The sequence below is a fragment of the Diospyros lotus genome, chromosome 9, assembly GCF_014633365.1.
Source record: "Diospyros lotus cultivar Yz01 chromosome 9, ASM1463336v1, whole genome shotgun sequence".
In the NCBI taxonomy this organism is placed as follows: domain Eukaryota; kingdom Viridiplantae; phylum Streptophyta; class Magnoliopsida; order Ericales; family Ebenaceae; genus Diospyros; species Diospyros lotus.
The window spans coordinates 25,653,176-25,680,360 of NC_068346.1; the positions used below are offsets into that span (position 1 = coordinate 25,653,176).

A 27,185-nucleotide genomic window follows, 5' to 3' on the forward strand; every position below is an offset into this window, starting at 1 on the left:
AAACTTAATGCGTTGTTATTTAATTAATTTTACATGAATCAAGTGTAGAATTAGTGATTAGCAAAAGTTTTGTTATACCCGAACCAAAGGATAATAAATAAGTTATGAAATTTCGCTATCACATGTAAGTAAAATCTATCTAATTAACTTATTTGGTAAGAATTACAATATTCTCGTAGGTGAATCGAATACCTTAGCTATCTTATCTCTCTATTTTAACCTGTATGATTTCTCTTTATTTTGTTATTTTCGATACGTCGTATTCTTCTTACTTTATTTTGTAGTTAGTTGATATTATCTCTAATTCAATTTTTCTAGATAAAGAATAGGATTGCTCCGTTTCAGTACTTGTTTCGGCAGTCCCCGTGGGGACGATATTTTACTCATTAACTTTATTACTTGACCGACTAGTGCACTTTCCATTGCATTTTAGGCACATCAAGTTTTTGGCATCGTTGCCGGGGACTAGTTGTTAACAATATTGTGATTTGCAATTCTTACTTTAGTATGGAATCATTTTCTGTTATTTAATTTTATAGTTTTTGAATTTTTTTATTCATACATTCATTTTTATTTTTTTATTTTTTTTAGGTGGATCTAATGCATGACCCGTGCTAAAAAATCTGAGTTGATAAATTTTGATCTAGAAATTGAAAGAATGTTTCATAGATTGAATAACTAACAAAAAGATATTATGGAGGCAGAAGACCAAAATAGAGGAGCCCAAAAGTCGTTAAGCGATTATGCATCACCTTCTGTTGATGGCATTGCCTCGAGTATTCGTAGGCCAATAGTACAAGCTAATAACTTTGAGATCAAGCCGTCAATCATCCAAATGATGCAAGCCACGATTCAATTTGGTGGCTCCATTAATGATGACCCAAATGCACACATCGCCAACTTCTTGGAGATTTGTGATACTTTCAAGCATAACGAAGTTTTTGATGATGCTATACGCCCAAGATTGTTCCCATTCTCATTGAGAGACAAGGCGAAAGCGTGGTGAGTTCACTTCCACCAGGTTCTATCACCACATGGGATGCCATGGCCCAAAAGTTTCTAGCCAAGTACTTCCCACCATAAAAAACTACAAAGATGAGAAATGATATCACTAGTTTTGTGCAGTATGAGATGGAGACATTGTATGAAGCTTGGGAGCGCTTCAAGAAGTTGTTAAGGAAGTGTCCACATCACCAATTACCCATGTGGCTTCAAGTACAAACTTTTTATAATGGGTTGTCTTCTACTAATCGTTCTATGATTGATGCAGCTGCGAGAGGTACCATTATGAGGAAGACACCTGATGAAGCTTATGAGTTGTTGGATGAAATGACATCCAACAGTTATCAATGGCAAGCTGACAGGTTACCAATGAGGAGACCGACTGTAGGACATGAAGTGAGCAACATCAGTGCTTTATCCGCTCAGGTGGTTACCCTTAATGCAAAGTTGGACAATTTATGCAACCTATCCATGCCTATCAGGAGCATCACTTGTGACTTATGTGGAGCGGTAGGACATGGTTCAGTAGAGTGCCAAATGGGGAATACTTTTGCAAGTGTGCCATAATCTGCCAACTTTGTAGGGAATTTCCATTGTTAGCAACAGAATCCAAACAACAATGCTTACAATCCAAGATGACGCAATCACCCCAACCTCTCATGGAGCAATCATAATGCCATAAACCATCAACCACCTTCCAGATTCTAGCCACAATAAGAGAAGAAACCAAGCTTGGAAGAGTTGATGACCAAGTTCGTAAATATTATTGAGACAAGACTCCAAGGTATGGAAACCAAACCGCAAATAATCATTAGAATATTCAATTATTTTTCATAAATCATTTAGCATGATATTTGAATATTCTAATGATTATTTTATGAAAAAAGAAAGCTATCATTACAGATTTTCATCCTTATGACAACAACTATAAAAGGAGATGAAGTTGAAGATACAAGGTTGTTGATTTTGAATTTTTTCTACTACTTTGACCCAAAGAATTTTTCAAGCTTTCATCCTCAAATAGAAAAAGATATGAGTGCTTATTATCTATATATTCTTTTATCTCTCTTTTCTTTGTGAGAATCCAGTCTTGTAATTTGTACATTATATTGTTAAAGCTTCTCTAAGTGTTTTAAATTGTAATTCTTCTTTATCATATTGTGGTTACGTCTAATCTCTAAAAGGTAACAAGTTACACCCGATCCTTTAAAAAATGAAGTGGTTTCAATTGAGCCTTTAAAAATCGATTGTATTGATTACTGTTGAGCCTATTAAAAGAAGATATTACAGTTGCACCTATGAAAAGCTGATGTTATAGTTGAGTCTGCAAAAACTATAGTGGATTGGTAAATCCTTGGTGAGGAGCCAAGGGAGTAGAGTAGGCTTGTTGGACAAACCACTATAATGTTGAGTCAACTTGCTTATATTAATAAAGTTTTGAAGATTAACAAAAAGAAAATTTTCAATATACAAATTATAATATTTTTGTGATTAACAAAAATAGTATTTTTCCTAAATATACTAATTATAATATCAAATTATTTTTGATTAATTTATAAAATATTTTTTCATAGCATATCTATTACCAAAAATATTATTTTTTATTAAAAATATTTAATAAAATAATTTTAAATGCATAAAAGTCAACTCTCGGAATGAGAAAAGTCAACTCTTGATGCCCAACGATCAAATTTTTTACCGTTACAAAAACTGTCAAACAAGTGCTAGTGAAAGTTGACTTTCACTGAAATGCAAATCATCTTTCGTTCAAGCAAGAGTCCACTCTTGATTTCTTAAAAATATTTATAGTGTTCAAAATGCCAATAAATACTTTCCAAACTCATTTTGAAGACATCTAAGTGCTTTCATTGCATATCCAAAGTATCGGAAAGCTCTCCAACACTTTCAAACAAAATATCTAAGCAATCCGAGCTCTCGAAGCATTATTACACATCCACCAAATAGCCATAAGGCAAGAGGAGAAAAGAAAATTGCAAAGCCGAATTCGATCTTCTCCATTCAAACCGAGGTCACTATTTATTTATTTATTTAAATATTTGCCTTGTATAATTAATGCTTAATTGCTTATTTGTGTTCAAATGTAGACAAATTATTTGTAAACATTTAAATTATCATTGAGAATTGTATATGTTGATAGGTTTGAAATACTATGGCACACACTCAAGAGGTGAGGTGAATTGGGTAATTTAAAAACATGATAGAACTTAAAATCTTTTTGATACAAATTGAGATTTTAGTGATTTAAAAACATAAAATATATAAAATGACAAATGTAAAGCTAGAAAGATAAATATGTGAACCAAGTGACCAATAAAGAAATGCTTGGACAGATAAATAGATTAAAGAATATAAGCGCAAGAGAACACGATGATTTATAGTAGTTCGGCTTAACCAACCCTAGTTCACTATCTTAGTTATTCACTAAGAATTTTTCAACTAATCCACTAAAATCTCCTACTTAACCAAGTAGACCCTCTAGTCCAAGACTAGGAAATTACAAACCGCTTGCTTATACAAGCAAGCCCTCTAGGTATTTCAACCTCTTGTTTTAAAGAGCAAATCCTCTAGCACAACAAGTTAGGAAATACAAGATTTCAATAATAAGAAAGAATTTAAGAAATGAATCTCTTAGTTACAAGATCTCTCAAAACACAAAACAAGTCTTAATAAATTTATACAAATTAAAATCAAAGCCTTGAAGCACAGTCAATGTAAATACAAATGAGTATAAATGTAAGCTCAAATCACTTCATTCTCATCCGTTAGCCTTCTCAAGTTTATCCATGACTTGTATTTATAAGTATTCCAAGAACCTTGCCCAAAACTAACCGTTTTTTGACCATTGGAGTTTGAAAAACTAATCGTTATGACTTTCTGCAAAAAGAGTTAGTCGATAGAAGAAAAGATTTAGTCGACAGATTCATAAATAATTCAAAACTTTGTTGATAGAAGAGATTGGATAGTTGACATAATCAAGTAATAAAACAATACTTAGTCGAAAGAACAAAGGACTTAGTCGACATAAACAATTTATACATTTTGCTAGTCGACAAAGCAATAGAAGTTAGTCGACATATCAAAATAATTTAGTAGACAAATCAACTAAGTTAGTTAACAGATCTAAGGAGTTAGTCGACAAATAGGCTATACTTACTCGACAGAATGAAAGGAATGTTTGCTTCTCAAAGTAAAACATTTGGACTTAAATTCTTTTGGAAGACCACACATTCATTTGATATTGCTTAAAGCTTCATTTTCTTATGTTTGGAGAATAGATTGAATTTTGATGCTTTATTTTTCCCATCTCCTAAAGCATGAATAATACTCATTTTTTAAAACACTTTGATACTTAAGACTTGATACCTTGAATACTCTCCAATCATCTTGATACTTCGAGATTCAACAAAAACAAATAAGCTTTAGAATGAAGAGATACTTTTGAAGAACATATAAGAATATATCATATGTCACTTTTGAAATTGATTTTTGAATTACTTAGAATCATATACTTTATTTCACATATAACTTGTCATTAAAAGATTTTCATCATTAAAATTATGTTAGAGGCAAAAGCATCAACTATCAAGAACATATATGGTCATTTACCTTTGAAACATTTTGCTTAATTTATCCAATGATTCAAAACCAATTTGTAAAAATCATTTAGGAGATTCTTTTAAATCTTAATACTTGTTTTTGCTAATCTCTAACTATTATAGAAAATCATAGATCATTTTGATTTAACATCCCATTTGAAATTAATCTTTGTTTGAAAAACATATTCTTAACAAATGACTTGGGGGGAAAATTGATTTTGTTTTTCATCATCAAAACCAAACACAAGAGTAAAATATAAGTTTCATAGAACCATTAAAATCTAGGTGAATCTAGTTTCCAAGGTAAGTTAGGGTGGAAATCTTGTTGTAGTAATTACCTAGACCCTATTGTAATCTAGGTGTGCATCGAGTTTCCAAGGTGAGCTAGTGTGGAAATCTTGGTTAAATTGGTTAAGTGGAACCACAAGGGTGATTAGACTTTGGGAGAGTGGAGTAGCTGTATGTGGAGATATCGAACTACTATAAATTGTCTTGTGCCTCATTTATGTGATGACCTAGAATTTCCTCAATTTTTATTTACAACTAGCTAATAACTCAAATACATGGGCTGAGATTTTGCCCCATAATTATATAATAACGGAAGCAGATTAAATATAAATACACATTTCAAGGGTGTTCCCTTACATAACAAGGCATCAGTCAATCAAATACAATACTAACAATATTTGAGCCCTTGATCACAACTCACACCCCAATGATCTTCTCAGTCAGGATTGCCTTGTACACATAACCACCTAAGACTGACACACCAAACGATCCAACCATGACATAAGCTCCCACACCTGGAATGATGTAAAAGACAAAGGGAGCTACAAGACTCAACAAGCATAATATAAGAATAAAGATAAATCTGGGAGTATATCTCTCACCTAGAATACACCCCCACACAATGCAATGCCACAAATGATGGTGTCACACCATACCATGCACAAAGATATTTGGTACATAACACAAATATACCAATGCACATAACGGTCATTGGGGCCCACATAAGAAATGCACAACTTAGCGCCCAAGTCCCAGTATACGAACCTATCGCAGCCACGAACTAGTTGGCATCATATACATGAGCCCGAAGCCCTCATAACACAATCCACATGAGCCCGAGGCTCCCACATAACAATCCACATGAGCTCGAGGCTCTCATCACAACCACATACTGAAGTTCCTGAGTAATAGCTACTTGGAGCCCAGCTCCACTCATAACTATCGAGGGTCAACTCCATACCATAATCCATATTAAACTATAGCCATGCAATGCAACAAGTAATAAATACAATGGCTTTTGCAGCATTAACGTGATGACAAGGCCCCTATAAGCCAAGCATCAGACCATGCTACACCTACATAGGTATTCATACAAGCAAATTCTCTAAATGCATATGCTCACCTAACATACACAAGTCAACTCTCAGCAAGCCAATTGTGTCATGCCAATGCTCACATTCACACATACAAGCATAACCCCCAATGAATGCAAGTCAAATCTCATGCACTGTAATGCCATGTAATATGTCACATAATGGCAGAGTCGGTTTGCAATGACCAGGTACCAGTCAACAATCTGTGACTAGGACCAACCAGTCGACAACCGTCCTTGGCCAGGTCAACAGTTCACTTCAGTGTCACCAAACGGTCAACACATCACCTCATCGGTAAACAGCTCATGCCCCCTGTTATCACAACTCACACTTGTGGGAAATCGTAAACATAACCAAATCCCACCAACCCTCTAGAACCTAGTCCCAAACTAGTTCGACATCATTCTTAAGGAGGTAGGGGCAGTATAATACCCCATAAGCACTTACTAAATTAAACCCCAAAAGTCTCCTATTTAACTTTGAATTTAATTTAATTTACACAAAAAGTATCCATAACACATATAAATAATTTCTGGAACTAAATCGGATTAAAGAAGGAGATGGAATTTATAAATCAAAGGAGACTTGCAAAGGGAGTAAAGAGCTTGCCTTTAATTAACTGATTCCGGTGTTTTTCTGTCCACATGTTACTAAATTAATACACGTAAAATAATTTTAATTCAATCAAAATTAGTAAAATCACACTTAAAATTAAATTTCAACTGTATAGATTTATTCGCATAATTTACCCCACTTACCTGCTTATTTATACCTTAATTAACTTCAATTTTTTTGCGATTTCTTTGAATTTCTCCCATTTTCTTATTTTTGTGCGCCTTTCTTCTTCTCGCAATTTCCCCTCACTGTTACTGTCCAAAATGAACCCTGAAGCTTACTAAAATCGGGGTTTTAAAATGGCAAAAGAATGTGGCTCAGCGCATGCCGTGTGGCAGCCTAGCTGCTGCCCACTACATCGTTTTGGGCAAGGTGTGGCTGAAAACTTCCAGCCAAAATCCTCTCTCGCGCGTGCACTCTTACAGGTTCAAACCCACTTCCTCTGCCAGGCCACCCTCACATGCGCCTGCCCGCGCTAGCTGCGTCTTCAACCTATATATGCACCAACTTAATTTTAAAGTAACCTCACCATAGTTTTCAGAAATTATATTTAGACCCCACAACTTCTAAAAATTACCACATACACCCCACTTATTATTAACTCTTATACCCCAAATTTTCCAACAATTATTTACTCAACTCTTAAACACAAAATAAATTAATATTTCCCTTAAACCCACAAATATTCAATAATCATCTCAAATACAATAATTAATCATTATTAACCATTTTCAAATTAAATTAATAATTATTAACTGTTCCCGAGTTACTGGGATGTTACAATTTATTTATTCTTACTATATCTTGTGGCTTGTAATTTATTATTGTTGTGTTATAGGTAAAAATCCATTAAAAGGCCCCCAAAAAAGCCTAAAAGTCCAGAATATCTTTTTAGGCTAAAAGACATAAATTTCTCATATGCGAGGCAATCCCACACAAAGTGTGCAAACATGATAAGTCCGACATTTAAAAATCCATTTGAATATTCCAAAAAAATGATAGATAATTATCTATAACGAATTCTAATTCTAAAATAATTATGAAATATTTGGATAAACATCATCTATAAGAAATTTTATCCCCAAAAAGAGCAAGATAAATGTCATTCATAAGAGATGGACGACATCTATGAAGATAAGAGTTATCTAGAAGAACCCTAATAATGTTACACTTTAAATCACTATATTTCTCTATAAATAAGGAGGTATTCATTCCTAAAAAGAGACGACGTCTTTGATACTAAATTCAATACAGTTTCTTTCATCATACTCAGTGTCTAACTTAAGCATCGGAGTGTTTGGGATGAGACCTCCCCATACCCTCTGACTGTTTTCTGATTTTTATAGGCTCAAATGTCTTGAAGACGACATTTTCATTCTACAAATTTATTGTACGTTGTATCCATGCAACAATAATTGGCGCCATATGTGGGAAACGTTCAAAAAGCCTGTTAATACTACAATGACTATCACACAATCTCAAGCCGCATGAAATCGAATTAGATCAATTGGGAAAGAAGTCATTACATGTATGTGATAATCTTATTAATGGTACACTTTTTCATTTAATATTTCTACACTGACACCATTTGGTTTTTCAATTATCGTTTTATGAAAAAAAAAAAAATTGAAGAAGTCATAGATATATATATATATGTATATATATGTGTGTGTGTGGTTAGAGAAGCTTCTCATGAAGCTGGGGAAGCTTGACAAAATTGTTATATTGCATATATATAATATTATATCAAGATAAGAAAAGCTTCTAGAGGAAGCTTGGATGAAAATTTCATGTGCAACATTCTCAAGAAAAGGAAAAAGGAATTGGGAGCAGCAATCTGGGAGTAAAGAGGTTACGCATACATTATATATATTATATTATATAAGAAGCTTCTTGAGAGAGTTACAATGGAAGAGCCCAGACATCACAACATCTAATATATATAATGGTGTTATTGTCACTGAGTTTGTCAACTCCAATGATCAACTAGTAGATGCCTTCACAAAGTCACTCAAGAGTCCTCGGATGAACTACATTTGTAACAAGTTTGGCGCATATGTTATATATACTCCAACTTGAGGGGAAGTGTGTGATTTATTCTCCTCCATGCATAAAATGTGTATATAGTCAACTGATAACTAGGGTAATTTGTAATGACTTGTTTATCCACGATTTAATGTCAATTTGTGAGTTTGAGGTATTAGGTAAAAGATATTAAAATTAACGTATTTTTGAATGAGGAAGTAATAGCAAATATCCAAAATTCTAGAGTTTAAGTGTAATTTCAAAAATTGGGAGTGGAATTCCCTTAAATATAGGTGAGGGAACTTGCAGGTCAGGCGGTCACACACACGCACAAGGAAGAGTTGGCCGCTAGTTCGATTCCAAGCAAGGGCACGGGCAGGGGAGGAAAAGGCTGGATTTTTCCAACCAAGGCAGAGCCAAAATGGTGTCATTTTAGGCACCAAGCATGCACCATGCGTGCAGGTTACACAACCTTAACCGCACCTCATAATGTCCACATGGGCCTTGTTGCTGCGCCACTTGGCTCGACCACGTGCTGCCACATGTTATCTTTGCCACTCGCCTCCTTTGCTTGGGCCTATAAATAGGAGAGGGTTGGGAAGGAATTGGAGAGCAATAAGGAAGGCAACAAGCTTAAGGGGGAAACCTGAATAGCGCGGTTAAGGTAAGCACAAAATTAATTAGAATTAAATAGAAGGTAGTCTTGGTAATATTTAATTTAAATATTTCATTTGCCTTTCAAAGTTTAATTTTATTAAGAAGAGACTTGAGCTAAGTCGTCGACAAACCTGGTATTGTAAGAGGTTTAAAAGCAAAAATCTAAGGCAAGTTCCTATCACCCTCTTTCCATTTGGCCAGCTCTTTATTGTTTTATGCAAGTTCTCCTCATTTCCATGCGAATTCTTATATTCTTTGATTGTTCGGTCAATTGGTTACTAGTCGATCTGTGATTTACGTTTAAAAATCTTTATCTTTGGACACTTGCTTAATTTTTTAGGAATTGGATCGTCCTATAATTCTTTTGTAGAATGATGCCTAGCCATGCAGGGATAGGTTCCTAAATGGTATTGGGGGTGGTGTTTGTATGTTTATAGCTTTATTTTATTGTTACATGGTTATAGGCGGTTGACATTTGGGGGTTCATGTATTAAATATGCAAGGACATGATCATGCTAGTATGTCGCGGGTGTGCATTTAGAAAGCATCTGCATGGCATCCGTATACCTATCTAGGCCCAACATGGCTTGATGCGTGACTTATGGGAGTTATGCCTCATCGTCAATGCTGCAATAGCCTTGCATCCTTATATGTTGCATTGCATGGTTATTATTGTGCGCAGTGGATTTATCCACAGGAAGTATATCCATAGGCTCGGGTGACGAGATGACTATCTCGAGGGAGTTTCGGCTTGGTTGTTATGGGAGCTATGGGCTCGAGAGCATTTGGCTTGGGATATGCTAGCCAGTTCATGGTTGCATGTAGGTTTGTATGCAACCTTGGGTGTCGGTTTGTGTCTTATGTGTGGGCCATCAGCTCATTATTTGTGCATTGCTGCATGTGTTATTGTGTAGCCTGAGTTGTGGTTCATGACACGATTTGTTTGCGGAATACGACAAGGTAATCTCTAGCCTTGTAGCCTTTTTGTTTCCTTATGCTTGCTAAGTGTTGTGACTCACTCTTGCTTTCTATCATTACAGGTAGGGAAAAACAAAGGTTGAGGGTAATGTCTAATTCGACAGGGTAGAGTATGTACAAGGCAATCCCAGTCAAAGAGCCTTGGGAGAGTGGTTGTTGTTCTTAGGTGTGGGAGGATGTCGTTTTGTTCTTTTTGTTGTTATGTATGGTAGTACCTTAGTGACTGGCTAGTGGTTTTTGTTGTATATAGTCTCATCCGTACTTGACAACTTATCTATGTATATTATGCTTTCATTGTGTTTCTTTATGTCTTTTTCTCTTATCTAGGGACTTCACCTCAACTTTCCTAGCTTAAGGGTTGCTGGGTTGGGGCTCCCTACAATCTAGGTATTAGAGTGAGGTTAGGATGTGTCAGTACCTATACACATAGGTATGTCGAGTAGAGTTAGGATGTTTAGCATCAATTGTGAGTTCTTGATAGGAGTTTGTATTCTAAGCCTTAAATTGTGCAAGAATCATGATGTGCGACGAGGATGCAGACGACCGCCTGCTCAAGGTCGAGGTCAGGTTACCCCGATGCCGGAATTGCCTTAGGATTGTAGTAAGGACCATCGGCAAGATGTCTCCGATATGCAGGAGACGTTTTGGCAAGTATTTTGTGAAATGTTGATGTGTTGGTTACCAATTAGTTAAGGGTAGATTGCAATAATAATGACAGAAGTCAAACTTTTATGGCTCAAGGGACTAATAGAAGTGCCGAGGAAGGGCACTCTTGAAGATTTTCATAGCATTGCGACCACCAGAGTTCCATAGGGGGCCAGATGTTTCCAAGGCTGAGAACTGGTTGTCATTGGTGGAGAAACACTTGCAGACTATAAGTTGCACTAATGCTCAGAAAGTGAAGCTTGGTGCCTTTCTTTTGCGAGCTGATGCCAAGCGATGGTGGGAGACTGTCAGGCAGCAGTTTGTAGGTTGAGAGCCGTCGTGGGCAGAGTTCTTTGACATCTTCCATGAGACCTATATCCCTACTTGGGTATGAAAGCAGAAGACCTATGAATTCATTGAGCTGGTGCAAAGGAATAGGATGGTAGACCAATATGAGACTGAGTTTATCTCTTTGGCACGATAGGCATCAGTGCTAGTGACGCTAGAGGAGAAGAAGGCTAATAAGTTCTAGATAAGCTTGAGAGCAGATATCCAGCATGCATTGGATGGGGCCTGGATCACAAATTATCCTACTGTGGTGCAGCGAGCCTATGCGATACCAGGTACAGGAGTAGGAAATAATAACAAGAAGAGGAAATGGGGAACATACTCTAGTAAGAGAAAAAAATGTTGCTATTAGTGTGGGCAGCCAGGACATATGCAAAGGGAATGTCCATAGTCTTTTAATATGGCACCCGATAGGGAGATCATTTGTTTCTGATGTGGTCAGAAAGAGCATAAGGCAAGTATGTGTACATGACCGGGGCAGAGGTTTGCTCAGTGACTGACGATGCCCAGGGTGCAAGGAGCACCTTCGCCATTACCACTACACGCGGAGCAGCGCCCCACTACTACGGACATGCCATAGGTTCAGGGGCGAGTATTTGCATTGACTACAGTTGAGGCTAAATGAGGGAACAACGTTGTGTAATGTATTCTTACTTTATATGGCCACGATGTTCATGTACTTTTCGATACAGGGTCTATGCACTCTTTCATAGCACCGCATGTTGTGCACTATGTACCATTCCTTTGAGTCCATTGTCATACTATTTGTCTGTTACCATGCTCGGTGGTGTTGTCTTGCTAAGGAATGAGGTGACTGGAGAATGTGAAATTAGAGTGAATGACAAAGTGTTATTAGGTGATCTTGTAGTGCTTGCTATTAAGGACTTTGATTTGATCCTAGGTATGGATTAGTTGCATTATGCCAAAGTTGATTGTCATCAAAAGGTTATATCTTTCGAATTTCTGCAACAGCCAATTGTTGTATATCGAGGTGTTAAGCTAATGGTTTCAACCCTGATGATTTCGATGATGAAGGCAGAGAAATTGATGCGTTATGGGTGTGAGGCATATCTCGCATTTGTGTCAGTTGCGACAAGAGAGAAGAAGGAGCTATATGGGCTTTTAGTAGTTCGGGATTTTCTCGATGTTTTTCCAAACGAGTTACCGGGATTTCCACCGCACCAGAAGATTGACTTCATGATTGAATTATTACTAGGGACTCAACCAATCTCTAAGACTCCATATAGAATGGCTGCCAACAAGTTAAAGAAGTTAAAGAAACAGGTTCAGGATTTGTTGGACAGGGATTTTATTCAACCGAGTATGTCACCATGGGGAGCACCGGTGTTATTTATGTGGAAAAAAATAAGGGTCAATGCAGTTGTGTATTGACTACCAGTAATTGAATCAAGTCACGTTGAAGAATAAATATCCATTTCCTTGAGTGGATGACCTACTGGATCAACTCCGAGGAGCTTTTGTATCCTCCAAGATTGACCTGAAGTTAGGGTATGACTAGATACAAGTGAGGGATGAAGACATTCCGAGGACAGCATTCTGCACGCGGTATGGCCACTATGAATTTGTGGTTATGCCATTTGGCTTGACGAATGCCCTAACGGTGTTTATAGACCTAATGAATCGGGTGTTTAGGGAGTACGTGGATTGCTTTATTATTGTCTTTAGAGACGACATTCTAATATACTCACTGAGTCCGAAGGAGCATGAGATACACCTTAGGTTGGTTCTGCAAAGGCTTAGGGAGAGGTAGTTGTATGCTAAGTTCACTAAGTGTGAGTTCTAGAAAAGGCAAGTTGGGGCTCCTCACAGATGTGGTGTCAGAAGAAGGTATTTATGTTGATCCAGCGAAGATTCAAGCTGTATTAGATTAGCTAAGGCCTATGGCAGTAACCGAGATCCAAGGTTTCCATGGACTAGCCGGCTATTATTGATAATTTATTGAGGGATTTTCCCATTTGGCTTCGCTAATGACAAAATTGACTCGAAAGGGAGCGAGTTTTGATTGGGATGATTCCTGTGAGAGTTATTTTCAAGAGTTAAAGTGATGGTTGACTTGAACACTTGTGCTGACTATTCCAAGAAGCGATGAGAAGTTCACAGTCTATAGTGATGCCTCTTATTCAAGGTTAGGATGCATGCTGATGCAAGATAGGCGTGTGGTTGCTTATGCGTCCAGATAGTTGAAGAACAACGAGCTGAATTATCCTACCCATGACTTAGAGTTGGCAGTTGTGTTTGCGTTAAAGATTTGGAGACGCTATTTTTATGTCAAGAAGGTGGAGATATACACCAACCATAAGAGTTTGAAATATTTGTTCTCCCTAAAAGACTTGAACATAAGACAATGCCGGTGGATGGAGTTGTCGAAAGACTACGACTGTGAGATTCTATACCACCCAGGGAAAGTGAATGTGGTGGCTGATGTGTTGAATCGTCATGGAGCAACAGTTGCGACAATAATGGTCTAGAAGTGGTCGTTAGTGGAGCAGATGAGTAAGCTCGTTGTTTATGCAACACCAAGAGAGCTTGTGATATGTTGTGTGTACATGAGTATCCAACCAGGTTTGTTGGATCAGATTCGAGAACGCCAACAAAGTGATGAGAGGTTGGTACGAATCTTTGATGATATGGAGAGATTTGACCATTTGGGATATAGCCGAAGGGGTGATGGTTTGTTGTTATATCATAAGCGAATTGGTGTGCTAAACGATGAAGCACTTAGATGGGAGATTTTGTCAGAAGCTCACCAGTCACGCTATACTAGAGATGGCAAAATGGGCTTGGCCCGACGGGCTAGCCTGTTAGGGCCCGGCCCGGCACCGAGCTAGGGCCAGCATTTTGCTGGCCCATTTAAGGCCGGGCTGATTTGGCCCGGCCCGCTTGGCCCGCTAATCGACCACACAACCCCCCCCCCCCCAAACAACCCTCGCCCTCACCCTCACCTCGCCCTCTGTCTCGCCCTCGCCCTCATCTCGCCCTCGCTCACCTTCTGTCTCGCCCTCGCCCTCGCTCGCCGCCCTCGCTCCTCCTCACTCGCCCTCTGTCTCACCCTCGCCCTCTGTCGCCCTCGCCCTCACCCTCGTCTCGCCCTCGCCCGCACCCCTCGCTCGCCCTCTATCGCCCGCGCCCCTCGCTCTCAGTCTCGCCCTGGCTCTCAGTCTCTAGGCGGGCTGGGCTGGCCCGTCTGGCCCGCGGGCCCGTGTAGGGCCAGGCTAGGGCCAGCAATCTGCTGGCTCATTTTTAAGCGGGCCGATTTGGCCCGGCCCGCGCGGGCCACTTGGTGGCGAGCCGGGCCGGGCTAGCTCGGCCTGTTTGCCATCTCTACGCTATACCATACACCGAGGTGCCACGTAGATGTACCAGAGTTTACGTCACCACTTTTGGTGGGACAGTATGAAGAGAAGTGTGATAGAGTTTGTGTCACGTTGCCTAGTGTGCCAACAGGTGAAAGTTGAGCACCAAAGAGCCTCAGGATTGTTACAACCGTTACCTATTCCGAAATGGAAGTGGGATAGTAATGCCATAGATTTTGTCTCAGGGTTGCCCCACACAAGGGTCACAATGCCATTTGGGTAATTATTGATCGGTTGCAACAATAAAATATTACCATTACACACGACACAGCGCCCCCCCCCCCCCCCCCCACATGAGTAGGGTTTGGATCGCCCTATAATTCTTTTGTGGAATGATGCCTAGCCATGCGGGGATAGATTCTTAGACAATATTGGGGGTGATGTTTATATGCTTACAACTTTATCTTATTGTTACATGGTTATGGGTGGTTGGCATTTGGGGTTCATGTGTTGAATATGCAAGGGCATGAGCATGCTAATGTGTCGCGAGTGTGCATTTAGAAAGCATCTGCATGGCATTCGTATACCTATATGGGCGTAGCATGGCTTGATGCATAGCTTATGGGAGTTATGTATCATCGTAAATGCTACAATAGCCTTGTATCCTTATATGTTGCATTGCATAGTTATTACGTGCGACGAATTTATCCGCAAGATGTACATCCACAGGCTCGAGTGACGGGACCATCTCGAGGGATATTTGGCTTAATTATTGTGGGAGCATTAGGCTCGGGATATGCTAGCCAGTTCATGGTTGCATGCAAGTTTGTATGGAACCTTGGGTGTCGATTTGTATCTTATGTGTAGGCCCTCGGTTCATTATTTGTGGATTGATGCATGTGTTATCATGTAGCCTAAGTTGTGGTTCATGGCACGGTTTGTTTGCGAAATACAAGCAAGATAGTCTAGCCTTTTTGTTTCCTTATGCTTGTTAAGTTTTGTGACTTATTCTTGTTCTCCATCATTCCAAGCAAGGGAAAAGCGAAGGTCGAGGGCAGTGTCTAATCCGACAAGGTAGAGTGTGTCATAAGGCAATCCCAACCGAAAAGCCTTGGGAGAGTGGTTGTTGTTCTTGGGTGCGGGAGTATGTTGTTTTGTTCTTTTTGTTGTTGTGTATAATAGTAACCTAGCAACTGGCTAGCGGTTCTTATTGTGTATAGTCTCCTCCATACTTGACAGCTTATTTATATATATTATGCTTCCGCTGTGTTTTCGTATGTCGTTTTCTCTTCTCTAGGGACTCCACCTCAGCTTCCTTTGCTTAAGGGTTGCTGGGTTGGGGCTCCCTACATAATTAGTCTGTATTAGTCTCCATGATTAGCTCCATCATTTATTATAATTAGCCTATAAATAACATAATTGAGAGACTAATCTCTCGAGTTTTCTCTCTCAATCAGGCTTACTTAGGTATAAAAGAAGATTGATAATCGAAAATTGTGACATACTAGAGGGAGAAAATAATTTATTCACTCTATATGGTTCCCCAATCAGGAGCCATTCAGGCATAAAGAATACCTGCTAACATATCAAGCAACTCTTTTGTTGGCTGTAGTTGAAGAAAACAATGAAAAAAATACATCATGGCATGTGACATTTGTTCATGTTGCACGAAAACGGCTCAGATGAGTTGTTTCCTTGTTTGCGAAACGTTTCTCATTCCCGTTTCAAACCTTATTTATGCCTATTTTTTTAAAAGAATGTTCGTTTCCTCGTTTTCGTTTCGTATCAAAAACTTTTCTCGTTCCCGTTTTCGTGCAACATAGACATCTGTAAAAGGTGTAAGTATGAAACTATATCCCTTCCAGGCCTACTACAACCATTATAGGTATTGAAATAGGCTTGGACTAACATCATCATAGATTTTGTGGAAAGGCTGTCGAGATCCGAAGGTTGTGATTACATCTTGGTGGTAGTAGACAGATTCACTAAGTACGCTTATTTCATAAGCTTAGCTTACCCTTTTACCACCCAAGAAGTGGCCAGAGTGTTTCTAGATCAAGTGGGAAAACCACATGAGATTCCACAGTCGATTGTACTTCATCACAAGTTTATTATGGAAGGATCTAATGCAGTCATTGGGCACTCAACTCCACGTGTCCTCCGCCTATCATCCAGAAACAAATGGGCAAACTAAGCGAGTTAACCAAGATTTAGAAGCATATCTTTGTTGCCTATGTTTCATGCATCCTACAGGGTGACACAAATGGCTACCACTAGCCCAATGATGGTACAATTCATGCCATCACAGTGCCCAAAAGATGACTCCGTTCGAGACACTATACAATTATAAACCACCACTTTTACCAACCTTGGGAGGACTAACATCAATGGCAACAATGAACTCTTATTTGCAACAAAGGCAACAGGTAGTCTACCCTAAAGAAGGAGTTGGCCAACGCTGAAAAAATGATGAAACAATTTGCAGATAAAAAGAGAAGTGGGGGAATTCATGGTTGTAGACATCATATATTTGAAGTTAAAACAAGCCCACTTGAAGGCTATCTCTCGAGCATAGGTGAACAAACTCGGCCCTAGTATAAGGAGCTAGCCTTATATTATTGTTGATTGGATACGAAAAATAGCTTGCAAACTCCAACTTCCTAAGGGTTCCCAATTACACCCTATCTTCCACGTATCCCTCCTTAAGAAATCAGCATGTAACAACCCAGCTAGCTCCACCTTACAACCTATGATTGAGCCTACCAACCAAAAGGTCAAACCCACGGCCATAATAGACAAAAGGGTCATCCACAAGCAAAGGATTCCAATTACACATATACTTGTTCGTTAGTCAAACCTACACCTAGAGAATAATACCTGAAAATATCTACTCAAACAATTTCCAAGGTAGCTGGAATGCTCTAAATTTCTTGCAAATAAGAGATATTTGAAGGGGGGGGGGTCATTTGCCCACAACTATAAGTGCAGGGGAGGCATAATTGTATGTTGCATAATTAGTAGGGACCTTACCATAATAACCTAGAAGTAGGCGATTATGTTCATTTTGAATTCAAGTGCCAATTACCAGCAGAGGATCAATGTATAAATCTGATCCCGCTCAAATAGAAAACATCTATCAATACAAACATAAATTCTATTCCCGCCTCACTTTCACTTTCTCTCTCGATCCTTCCTCAATTCTCTCAATTCACCCCCTAATTCTCATTGGTTCCAAAGGAGAAACTCTCTTGTCAGATTCGAAGTTTGACGGGACCCATTAGCAAAATTTCTATAATATATATTTAAAATACCAACTTTAACAATTTTGTATTTGAAATTAAAAAGTCAATTAGGAGTAATCCAAATACTCTACAATATTTTAACTTTTTTTACATAAAACGGTCGGGTCTAATCAGAAAATAAATTAATTTGTGCGTTGATACATACAAGAGTCAAAGAATACATTATTTTTTATAAAAAGAGATCATTTTTTCTCGTTTAACAATAAGAAGATAAAATTTAGTTTTATCTCCTTTGGTATAATAAGTTAAATAGTGTTTATTGCTTTTATTCAATATAATAATTAACCGTATTTGGCTATAATATAACCAGTGACAATTTAAATATACAAAAAGAAATATCAAAAAGAAGAAATAAAAGTAACTTATATGATAACAGAATCTTCTTTTTATTAGTATTTTGGCAAATCAAATAACTATTTTGAAAATAAACAGATAACAGAATCTAGAAATGTGCATGCCTTCAGGAATATGAATGTGTATGATGTTGAAGGGTTGAATAGTTGTATCATCTGTTCAGAACAAATTACAACTAAATACACACAAATATGGAACAGATGAATTAGCTGGACCATCATCTGTTTAGAGGGCAAGTATCACACAAGTGAAGGATGCCCAGCTTTTGCATTTTCTATTAAAGATCAGAACAACCCTACTGAAAAAATAATACTAATACTAATAATAATAAAATTTGATGGCTTTTCCTTGTTCCAACATTAAAGTTTAATGTTGGCCCATTTTGTAAACAAATTTACTTAACCAAATGTATACCCAATGGTACATCCAATTAATAATATTCCAGATGCCACTACTCAAAGCTGTGTAAGTTTTGATATTTCATCTTCCAAATAATATGTATGCTTGACAAAAACTTCATTCTCCCAAAAAAAAAGAAAGCATTAAATAACAGTAAATATATAAAGGGATTCCCAACCACAACTTTTATGATATTCAAGATGATGATTTAGCTTCTCTAATATGTCCATGTTCAGATTAGAAGCCACACTTCGGAAGAAAGTGGGCCAACCAACATAACAACAAAATGCAAACCAAGCAATTAGATACTGAAGAAAAGCAAATACTAAGATAAAAATAAGAAAAAAAATGAACTGAAGGAACTTGTATAGAAACAAATACAAAATAAGTTAATAATTAAACTAAAGCAAAATGAATGAAAGAAAGATTCATCAAATAAAATTACAAAGAGACACATATTAAAGCCCAAAGAAATTATTGACCGGTATCTTAACCAGAACCAAATTTTCTATTTCTTGAATACTGTTGCGACAGAGGCATGGTCATTTGCTTCATTCATTTCTCTTTTCCCCATTGAGGGTATGTTGTGTGGTGGAAAAAAGGCTAGGTATGGCGTCAGGGTCTGGCTGTTGATAAAGGACGGACCTACTGATAAGTCAATTCACACAAAAAGATGTCCTAACTGTATGGGTGCCACAAATGAAGAAAGCAAGAAAATCAAGAATTTTCTACCAAAGCCATTGCCAAATGTTGAAGTTTATTGCAGAATTTTTCATTTTCAAAGCCCAAGTAAAGTATAATTGAGGACATATCTTTCAATCTATAAATAAAAATATAATTTAGAAACCTAATCAGAAGGCTTATCAGAGATGTATGTCTTCAACCTTAGACCATATCCCATTACCTCGTAGATAGGCAAAGCTGAGTATATTGAGACCATGAAAAGAATTGGAAATTATAATGATGATAAAAAAACAAAGATATTAGAAACAAGAGAATAACAACCTACAATTTTTGTGAGTGAAAGAACTGCCGCTTCTCCGGAAGGGCTCAGCTGAAAAGAAAAACAAATATATCCATCCAGATCAAACCTCAAGTTATGAAATAAAAAATATTATCCAATCTAGAAACCTTGCTTTTGTAAGAAGAAAGAAACAACAAAAAGTAAGGCATAAGAGGTGAACATAACTAAAATTTGACCAACAAATAGAACAAAAATATGGCAAAATTAACAGAATTCCAAAAAATGTCGAGAGAGAGAGAGAGAGAGAGAGAGAATAAAGCGCTAATATGAAGTCAGAGAAGAGATGAGAACTTACCTGCCGATATTTGCCGGGGATGGCAGGCGATGGTAGAAAGAGTGAGAGTGAGGTTGGATTCATAAATCGTTAAAGAGTGTGACAGAGTGAGGCCAAATCAATTTTTACCCTAATCGTGCTTTCTCCCTTCTGCCCTATTTCTAGATTCAAAATTTTTCTAAATTAGTAAAAAAACCACCACAAAGTTGCTCAAGGCTAAAAACTGCTGCAAAAATATGGGCAAAGCCGTCATAAACAAACGCAAAAAGTTTAATAGAGTTAAATTGTCGGAGTCAGTAAACCACCACAGTATAGGTCAAATAGATGCAGTTTAAAGTAACCGAAATAAAATCACCACAAAGCAGCATTTTTTTGTGTATTGATCTACAAATCCCAAGACAGTTTAGGGGAAAATATTTCAACAACTTGATGAAGCATGCCTCCATATGCTAGACACAAGCTTCCTTACAAGTGCATGAGGCTACATTAAATGGGCTAAACAAGTATCGCATTTTATGCCTTGGCAAGATGAACTTTTTTTGGGCTTTGCATTTATCAGGAAAAAAAAAAAAAGAAAGAAAATATTGGCTTAAAGGAAAATTATTCCAAAAGGGAAAAGTACAAGACCATAAAAGTACAAACTTCTTCTGTCATTATCAATTAAAAAATGCCCATAAAAAGCTATAAGCTAAAGAAAGAGAAAATTGTCAACAAGAAGCAACCTGGAGAAGAGAACAAGGTATATAGAGGAGACCTTACCTCAGTGGAAACACCACAAGTGAGAGATTCTGCAGTTGAGCAACGGCTACAGCACAGCAGCCATTTCAATAGCTGGCGATGCAGCTGAAGTCGTGTCGGAGGAAACCAAGTGATGAGGCTGGAGGAGGGACAGCCAAAGAAAGTGGTGGTAGCAAAGAGACACCTCATGTAAAATTCTGTTGGGTGGGGGAGAAAATAGTAGCAGGCTAGCAGCAAAGGAGAGCAGTTGATGTTGATAGTTGGCACTAAGAACAAACTTGGAGAATGCTATTTTTGCTGTTGGCACAGCATCATCTTCATCTCAAGTAAACAGGTAATGGTGATATATACGTCAAAGTGGGTATAGATCCAAATGCAGTGGTTATGGTGGTAATGCTCTGTAATTTTTCATCTTAGTTGTATTTCTTTTTATTGTTTTATTTTCAACAAAAAAAATACAAGAAGAAGCAACATTGAGCAACTTTTTGTCCTATTCACAAATTACAACATACACGCTAACTGCAAAATCTCCTATAAGTACTTCCAGTTAGTAGGTCAAGGGAGTTGCTAAGAAATTACCGTGTACCATGCAGAATTTGTTAATTTACCCAGAAAATCCAAGAAATGAGAACTGCAGGTTACGCTGTGTTGGACTCACCCCCTCAATTTACCAGAAAGTATGGAGAAGCTGTTGATTCCTTCCAGGCTGAATGAGAGCCAAGAGAACAGAGGAGTCTCCAGCATCCCTGTTGACATCAGAAGTTTAGATTTGCCAAATTAAATTTGAATAACAAAGAAGTACAGAAGGAGGTGTATCTTCTAAGCTTTCACAAACCCTAATCTGGGAAACCATAGCATCCAGCATGGACAATGGCAAAGTAAATTATGGCCTTTGATGGGCTGAAATGGATCATTCAATCAAATTCATAATTTTCTCTTGCCTTCCCATGGCCACTGATCAGGTTTGAGAAACACTTGAACAGAGAAAAACACCCAACATGGGAGAAAAAAAAAAACTATACCACCGGTTGAGGTGGAAAAGATCAAAGGAAGGGGGCCGGTCCAGGCAGACTGAAATGGGAAGATGTCAGCCGTTGCCATCACTGTCAAAACCAATACCTCCACTACCAGTGCATCCACCATCAATGGAGGATACAACGATTTCCACAGGCTTTCTTGAACTGCTCCGCCCACTGTGCATGTGGCACTCAGAACACTTATGGTCAGCCACCAGACCTCACATCTTGCCGTCGGTTGTCCAGCACCAGGAACATAGTGAAGGAAGTGGCAGTTCCCCATAATAGACAACCAGAAGTATTGAAAAACTCCATGCTTGGCTTCAATTTGCTTCCTAAACCAGTTGATAAGCAGCCCATTTGTTGCTTGAAGAAGAGCACTTCTTCAAGCCACCCTTAGGGTGCCTAGTTCCCTAGCAAGTGTCCGCAGTAGATAATGACAGATTAACGGAGATCCAAACAACAAATCAAGACATCAACCAGCAACCAAAGATTTAAAGAGAGTGAAAGGAAAAGAAACAAGCAAAAAAGCCCACAACAGATCCAAATATGGAGGCAGAAACCCTAATATGGTTTTGCAAAGACCGCTTGAGAGAGAGAGAGAGAGCAGGTAGCATGAATCTTATTTGTTTGACCTGGAAAGAAGCAAATAGTTTAGCAAAAAAGAAAGAAAGAAAGAAAGAAACCTATCATTGTTTTACAAGATGCAATTAAGAACAATTTATTTCGATAACCACAAAAAATCTAGCACATGCAATATTGGCAACTTTAACATAATTGTATATTCCATGTTATTTAACATTTTGTTCCATGTAAAACAAATCATTTGAAAACATAAGGGAACAAAAAGGGTAAAATAATAAAATAGCAATAATTGTACAATGGAATATGTTAACGTAAATCACATTAACGGAAAGTATGCCAACACAATAGAGCAGCATCTTTTCAAGCATTTGCATCAAATAAATTTAACAACTGGAAATCATGAACATGTGAAAATAGGGGCAAACTGTACCAGATATGGACTGGCTACCAGAGAAAATTAAAACACCTTGATGAGCCTTGCAAATGAACAAGAACATGCAAAGTGTGGAAAGAAAATTGGGTAAGGCTTCATTGGGTTCAATGGTATCACCTTTATCCAACACACACACACACGCACGCACACAGAGACTAGCCAGGTAGGATTTGCATGTAGACAAATTTGCAGTCAAGCATATAGCAACGAGTTTCAACTCCCAAAAAGTGCCATAACAGATTATACAAGTTCCCATGCATCCAGAAATCCAGGAAGAAGAGTAAATCACCACACATACACAGACATTCATTTTTTGAGCAAAACAGAGACATACAGATCGACCAAACAAGCTAGAAGAGTTATCAGTTTTCACCCTGAGTGGGATCTACATCACCTGGAATGTCGGTGCCAACCCTGGGAGTTGAAAACAGAATGACACACTTTCTGTAGTTGCATGAAACAAGAAAAACGCAAGACTACAAAAATTAGTCAACAAAGGAAACACTGATCGATGCACCCATGCATGCATCAAAGGTTCACTTGGATTTCATGCAAAGGGATCCATCATTACGTAAGAAAGCCAATAAACTTGTAAAATCAATATTCACAGATAGTAAAAGAGGCAGTGACCTGATTGTACGTATCCAAACCAAATAATAGACAGAGCAGAAAGCACAAGTAGACACACACGCATAGCAATAAAGAAGTGTAGGCAACCCAACGTAACATGATTGGTCCATGACAGACTTCATAGAAATGCTGGGAGCAACTGAGCCCACAAAATCAACTTCTTCTGCAAGCAATGGGTTAAAAGAATCTATGAGTACAAAAATGTAGACTAATAGACACATCTAAAAGAGATGGTGAAATGGCATAGGGGAGAGAGACTTTTACATGTGAGTAAATGGTTCCATGCGCATGAATAATTTTAAGAAAACGCCAAAGATCAACTACCACGTGGCATCCATAATTGTTTTCCCATTCTGACTAATGCACAATAAAACATCCGTTGCTTCTGGATTCCATGGTAAAAGGAAGTAAGATAACAAAAACAACTGCAATGCAAACATTCCAGTACCAACAGAAAGGTTAGTGTTATTAACTCACAAAATGTTCAAGTTTGTATTTGAGATCTTCATAAGCCACCAACTGTTAAGTTGCAACTGCCTAGTCCACAGTAATCAATGTGACTTAGTATCCAAATTGACTGATATAAACTAAAAACAGTCTAATCAATTTAGAGAAAAATAGCAACTTCCATTTCCTCTATGATTGATAAGCTTTCTTACAAGTGCATGAGACGAGGCTACAATAAATTTGCTAAACATTCTGCATTTTCTCCCTTGTCAAGATGAATTGTTTATGGGCTTTGCACATATCTAAAAAAGAGAAGAAATATGGGCTTAAATGCGAATTACTCCAAAAGGAAAAATTACATGTCTGTAAAAGTAAAAACTTGTTCTATCTCGCAATCAATTAAAAAAATGCCCATAGACAGCTATGAGCCAACAAAAAAAAAATTCATGTCAAAAATTGAAGCAACTTGTTATCCTATCAACAAATCATTGCAAATTACAACATGCAATAATTACAATTTTCTCCTGTAAGTACTTTAATTAGTAGGCCACAGGGATGCCACAATTAAAGACTATAATTGAGTGTTAATTTTAGTAATAAATAGCATGAAAGTAAAATCAAAGCAAGTAAACAGTTAACTTGAGAAACAATTTCACAGGCTTAAATACTTGACAGATAAAACGGAAGTCGTTAATATCATTGGTGAGCAGTCACAGTATCATGGTCACAGGAATATTCCCTTCTGCATTATGTACCGCAACTACAAGGCCAGAAATAGAGTACATACAGACAAGAAGCAATTTCATTGTATGTGTATGTTGTATGCTGAGGTGATCAACACATGTTTCATTTGCTCCATCAGTCAGTGTTACAAAAGTTGAAAAGCATGATCTTTCACCTTAACATCACAAACAACCAAAGATACGAAAAACATTCTTATGTTTGAAAATTACGGAGCATTTCTATAACCATATCTTAACTACACTGCTTATTTATGAAATACTTACTCTTACTGAAATTAAACTGATCTTTTATCCTGGAATTCAATCATTGGATCCCTAATCTAGAGTTCAGTGGCCCATAGATTCCCATTTGGAAATCACAGCAATCTTGATGGCACAACACAAGTCTTTCAAGACATTTTAAAGTTTTGTTTGGTAATTTTTTTTGGGACTGCTAATAAATAAGCACTAATTTCAATAACCAACAGAATTAAACTAAAATCAAAGCCGATAAAACAACCAACTTCAGCACAAGTTTATTGAAGTTGTCCATCAAATCATTATTATAGCAAAGTTCCAACGGAATGTACGTTCTTGGGCCAACTCATACACTGGCAGCATTCCGTCACCCCCAGCAACCAACTTTCCACCACCAACCAACAATAGCAGCTACAGCATCAGCATCCACAGCAGAATCCATGGCACTCTCAAGCAACTGGTGACAGTCCCTGCCAGGTGTCTTCTGTACAGACCCATCCTTCTTGGGCTAACACGTAGGAGGGGGAGGGGGGGGGAAGAGAGAGAGCCCGCTCACATAAGATTTGCAGGTAGATAATTCTGACCATGCACCATGTGTAGATCAAAATGATGAATGATATTAGTGTCACTTTGACCATTTTTGCAACACAGTGCAAACAGAAACTGAATTCTAATACACTTGTGTCATGCAATGGAATTCCCCTGTCCAATTGAATTCTAATCAACTTGAGAGGTTGTTGGCACAAATGGGTGTCTTGATGCCTTGTAAGATGGTTTGAAAACAGACATTCCTGTGCTTTTATTTCTATTGCTTTGAGTGATTGTGGTCTTTTATCTTTCGTGTTTTTTCTTTTAAAGAATAAGAGAAAAGTAGATCTACATTGAACACTTACTTCTTTACCCTTGCAGTAGGACATTATATATCAATTGAAAAGACAAATCTCATATATTTACACTAAAACACAAGTTGCATACAAACAAATTTGGTACAAATTTCATATTTTCCTACCCGCATAAACTATAGATACAAATTTCCTATTCATGGCCAAAGAAGAGTTAAGACGGACACCAACTATGAGATCTCACTGTCAATAAGAATGAACTTTATAACCAGCAGGAACATAGTGAAGGAGGGTTGTGGTTTTCTCAAATCAACCAGCAGTGCTGAAAAGCTTTGTGCATGGCTTGGATTTGCTGCCTATACCAGTAGAAAAGGACTCCTCTATTTCTTGCTAGGACTTCTGGCTCTGGGAAATTGAATTAACTACTTGTACAATATCCTACAAAATAAAAAATGAGCATCTCCCGTAAGATCCACCAATTTCATTAACATAACCAGTACCGAGAAACAGTGACAAAACTAAACAACCTTATTTTATATATCTATTCTTACCTCTCCTGTGGCTTTAACGCCAATGCATAAGGAGTGAGCATTTCCGCCAGCTGTGTCGACAGCAAAGCCATCTGCACCAAAATAAATTTTAGGGGCAAGATAAGAGGCCAACAACTCAAGTGATTAAGCATTGAAATAAAATTGTTTCAGTAAATGCCCACTCAACAAGAGAAGGAATTTCAAGAGGAAGGATTCATATGGAATTGACATCGAAGTTAAGCCTATCACAATAAACCGAGCAGAAACAATGGAAAATCAAGCAGCGAAAGAAGACCTGTGCAAAACTCAGAACAAATATATGGATAACCAAGATACCCGCCAATAGTTCTCGGTTGATTTCCACAGGCTTTCTTGAACTGTTTTGGACATGTTGCACGTGGCGCTCAAAGTACTTCTGGCCGGGCTCTGGATCCATGGCAGCAAGCACCCATTTGAGACTTTCGATCATTCTGAAACCCTAAACTTTCTCTTTTTCACTTCCTGAAGAACTAGCAAGAGGAGAATACAATTAAAACAAGTCAAAAAAAACGAACGGAAACAATAAAAGAAAGAAGTTTGAAACACCTTCTTCTTCTTCAGACGATATGAAGGAATTGCTGTGACCCCGAACCCGAAACTCTCCTCTCCTCCTTTGTTTGGTTTTAACCTAGAAAGAATGATATTTTAGCCTAGACACCGCAAATTCACTGAAACCCCAAATTCAAAGGCATTGCGGTCGATCTTATCTTTTAAGCATTCTGAAACCCTAAATTTGCTGAAAAGCAAGAGGAAACGACAATTAAATGAAATCCGAAAAAAAATTAGAAATAAATTTACAACACTTTCTTCTTCAGCCGATGGAAGCAGGTTCTTGAGGCTCAGGGAGAGTGAAAAATTGCTGTGACCCCGAAATTCTTAGAACAAGAACGAAAACAGAGAAAGAAAGAAATTTACAAACCCTTCTTCTTCGTCGCGGATGCAGGTTCCTCAAGCTCTTAGGGGAGAGAAAATTTTGAAACCCTAAAAAACTCTATCCTCCATTTGCTTG

The 27,185-nt window shown here is 37.8% G+C and overlaps 1 protein-coding gene, 1 long non-coding RNA gene and 1 other non-coding gene across 16 annotated transcripts; 1 reads left to right on the forward strand and 2 right to left on the reverse strand.

Annotated features, from left to right (window-relative positions):
- The first annotated feature begins 694 nt into the window (after positions 1 to 694).
- Positions 695 to 1,569, forward strand: LOC127809323 (uncharacterized). Its single transcript, XM_052348086.1, has 2 exons — positions 695 to 1,002; positions 1,116 to 1,569. The coding sequence occupies exons 1-2, from the start codon at positions 695 to 697 to the stop codon at positions 1,567 to 1,569; spliced, it is 762 nt and encodes a 253-aa protein (XP_052204046.1).
- On the reverse strand, positions 1,093 to 1,199 carry LOC127810728 (small nucleolar RNA R71). The gene has a single exon (XR_008025539.1). It is a non-coding gene; the product is annotated as a small nucleolar RNA R71 (small nucleolar RNA).
- A 2,138-nt stretch (positions 1,570 to 3,707) lies between the features above and the next one.
- LOC127810543 (uncharacterized) lies at positions 3,708 to 27,185 on the reverse strand. Of its 14 annotated transcripts, none has more exons than XR_008025482.1 (8): positions 26,723 to 27,089; positions 26,474 to 26,646; positions 26,159 to 26,229; positions 25,098 to 26,045; positions 23,603 to 23,763; positions 19,958 to 23,501; positions 19,648 to 19,692; positions 3,708 to 3,897 (listed from the first exon to the last, which is right to left on the reverse strand). It is a non-coding gene; the product is annotated as an uncharacterized LOC127810543 (long non-coding RNA). The 14 variants fall into 14 exon arrangements; XR_008025481.1 differs by having other exon boundaries at positions 19,644 to 19,692; XR_008025483.1 differs by lacking the exon at positions 3,708 to 3,897 and adding an exon at positions 18,350 to 19,264 and having other exon boundaries at positions 19,644 to 19,692.

Excerpts from the sequence above, each read along its gene's own strand:
- LOC127809323 (XM_052348086.1), top strand. The coding sequence starts at position 695 with ATGGAGGCAGAAGACCAAAATAGAGGAGCCCAAAAGTCGTTAAGCGAT. Across the intron at positions 1,003-1,115 it reads AGAGACAAGGCGAAAGCGTG|TTTTGTGCAGTATGAGATGG; the intron begins GTGAGTTCACTT and ends TGATATCACTAG.